Here is a 2,135-nt window from a genome sequence, read left to right on the forward strand (position 1 = left end):
CTGTACTGCAATAAGTTGGTGAAAAACTGTGAGGTTATGCAAATATCGTATTTGTGAACGAAACAGTGTAATAGAGCGTTTTTAGATACAAGTGCGAATGTTAGGTTAGGTTAAGATATCAACCGTCCTAAAACCGCATTAAACAATGTCACTTAGTGAGATGCAGTGTTTTTCATCATTACAAGTGGAAAACTGCGATATCTTATGTTAAATACAGATATCTTATGATAAAAAAGACAGTACGGCAGCAGTGCACATTGGCATCGCTTACTAAATCTACGCCTGTTTCAGATGCGCCTGCGACCGATGCATCATTGACGCAGCCTGATACTCTGGCCCAGGCAAAGCGGGGCGTGTTTGCTTGTCGACGACGAAAGCAGCGCATCACCAGAGGGCGACGGTTCACCGCTGCTATAAAAGACGCTGCAAGAAAGTCGTCGCCTACAGTACGGCAGCAGTGCACATTGGCATCGCTTACTAAATCTACGCCTGTTTCAGGTGAGAATTTGTCTGTTGTATTCAACAGCATTTATTTTTTTTGCGATTTGTGCACTGCTGCCGGACGTACTGTTCCTGTGTCATCGTTTGCAAGTGAACGCATTTGTGTTGGCTAACCATGTCGAAGGATGCACGCGATACTGCTAAAGCAATCGAAGACTTACGACGAGAACTAAGAAAGGAACTTCGAGATATAAAAGATGCTTTGAACGAAGTGAAAGAACTCAGAGCAGATATTCAATCTGTAATAAAAGAAAACCAAGAGCTCAAAGCTGAAAATGACAGACTACATCGTAGAATAGAGGAGGTCGAAACTTACCAGCGCTCAAATAATCTGGAAATTAAGGGTGTCCCATCTGATGTTGAACCCCTTGATGCGGTTAAGAAAATCTGTGGTGCCATTCAAGAAGAAATAACTTCAGATGACGTCGATATCTGTCACAGAGTACCGACTGCTCGTCATGACCAAACTAATATAGTAGTCCGATTTGTGCGCAGGACAAAGAAGCTTGCCATTCTAAGCAAGTCAAAGAAAATTAGAATTGACAGCAAGGACCTGGGCAGCCAGACGTCTTCTGCAGTATATGTCAATGAGCACTTGACGAAACACGGAAAACAGCTTCTTGGATCAGCTATTCAGAGAAAGAAGGAACTGCGTTGGAAATTTGTCTGGACATCGGGGGGCAAGATATTTGCTCGTAGAAACGAAACCTCGCCTATACTAAAGATAAGAAACGCAGATGATCTTGCCAAGATGACCGTGGAAGGGGGCGGAACTGCCACAGAGTGAACATTTTTTTTGCACAAACTGATATACGTTCGTTTAAGATGAGCACCGATACAGAAATACCTAGTGATGGCTATCATGATAGCAGTTCTGCGAATGGTCTTCTTGGGGCTGCGCGCAGGTGCATAAAGGTTTTTCATTTAAACACACGCAGCATACGCCACAAGACAGATAAGATCCTCAGTATATTTAGCTCCCTTACATTTAGCTTTGACTTGTTGCTGTTCTCTGAAACCTGGCTAACTGTAGGCGAAGATCCACCATATTTCGAGAACTACACTTACAATGGCATAGTGCGTCCCGTTGGTAGAGGTGGTGGAGTGGCTATTTACGTCAAACAATCATTAAAGCATGAAGTTGTCCCCCAATTTTCCCTGGTTAATGAAGTTGTAGAGTGCCTCATGGTTCGCTTAGAAAAAGCATTCGCTGTGATCGTTTACAGACCACCCTCGGGGTGTAAAACAAAGTTCATTTTATTCATTGAAGACGTTTTTGAGTACTTATGTCCTACTGGCTTTCCAATTGTGATAATGGGCGATGTAAACATCGATATGCTCTCTCAGGATGCAACTTCACGGCAGTTAATAGCGCTGGCAAATTCTTTTGCCTGTAATAGCGTAATTTCTAAGGCAACCCGCCTAACTGCAGAGACTGCGACACTTCTTGATATATGTTTGACGAACACACTCCCAACGTCTTGCGTTGCTGGATCGCTGGCAGTAGATATAAGCGATCATCTACCGATCTTTTGCACCATTCCTTCTTCCAATGGTACTTGCAAAAGCAATAAAAAAGTACGGTCTCGTCAGATCAACGCTGACACGCTTGGAATCTTCCGGTATCGTGTTAT

At 43.4% G+C, this 2,135-nt stretch overlaps 1 protein-coding gene across 1 annotated transcript; it reads left to right on the plus strand.

Annotated features, from left to right (window-relative positions):
• Positions 1–616: 616 nt before the first annotated feature.
• Positions 617–1,288, plus strand: LOC142788467 (uncharacterized). The gene has a single exon (XM_075884957.1). The coding sequence runs from the start codon at positions 617–619 to the stop codon at positions 1,286–1,288; it is 672 nt and encodes a 223-aa protein (XP_075741072.1).
• The last annotated feature ends 847 nt before the right edge of the window (positions 1,289–2,135 follow it).

The sequence above is a fragment of the Rhipicephalus microplus genome, unplaced genomic scaffold (assembly GCF_043290135.1).
Source record: "Rhipicephalus microplus isolate Deutch F79 unplaced genomic scaffold, USDA_Rmic scaffold_60, whole genome shotgun sequence".
NCBI lineage: Eukaryota > Metazoa > Arthropoda > Arachnida > Ixodida > Ixodidae > Rhipicephalus > Rhipicephalus microplus.

Coding starts and splice junctions, on each gene's coding strand:
- LOC142788467 (XM_075884957.1), top strand. CDS start 617: ATGTCGAAGGATGCACGCGATACTGCTAAAGCAATCGAAGACTTACGA.